Source organism: Cystoisospora suis, assembly GCF_002600585.1.
Source record: "Cystoisospora suis strain Wien I chromosome Unknown contig_7131, whole genome shotgun sequence".
NCBI lineage: Eukaryota > Apicomplexa > Conoidasida > Eucoccidiorida > Sarcocystidae > Cystoisospora > Cystoisospora suis.
In genome coordinates this window covers 1,223-1,658 of record NW_027159917.1, presented here as the reverse complement: position 1 = coordinate 1,658, position 436 = coordinate 1,223, and the positions used below count along the sequence as shown (strand labels likewise).

The 436-nt window shown below is 57.1% G+C and overlaps 1 protein-coding gene across 1 annotated transcript in view; it reads left to right on the top strand.

Annotated features, from left to right (window-relative positions):
• Positions 1–11: 11 nt before the first annotated feature.
• Positions 12–436, top strand: part of CSUI_010317 (alanine dehydrogenase) — a 1,630-nt gene continuing 1,205 nt past the window's right edge. Inside the window, exon 1 of the mRNA XM_068070422.1 lies at positions 12–331. Coding sequence (XP_067917602.1) covers positions 35–331 — 297 coding nt within the window. The 5' untranslated portion in view covers positions 12–34. The remainder of the gene's footprint in view (positions 332–436) is intronic.

Below are 436 nucleotides of genomic sequence, written 5' to 3'. Positions count from 1 at the left end.
CAAGCAGCAAGAATATCAACAAGCTGCCGGCACAATGGCGTCCACCAGCAAGACCGCGTCTTTCACTAGCCAGATGCGATTCTGCACACCCGTGTCCCAGGTGATGCAGACAAGCACAGTCGGCTGCCCTAAGGAGACGATGTCCTCTGAGTTCCGCGTGGGTCTGATTCCGGCCACTGTGCGCGAGCTCGTCAGCAACGGTCACAAGGTCTTCGTTGAATCCGGCGCTGGCCTCGCCTCCGGCTTCACGGATTCGTCTTACGTTGACTCCGGAGCCACGATTGTTATGGACTCAGCAACGCTGTACTCGAGCTCCCAAGTCATTGTCAAGGTAGGAAGCCGGAATGGCGTTGCGTGCTCGTTGGCACGAGCTTAGCGGACCTCTCCTCTGTTTCGCAAGTCCAGTTCCGTTGTAATATTGTACCCGAGCCAGTGC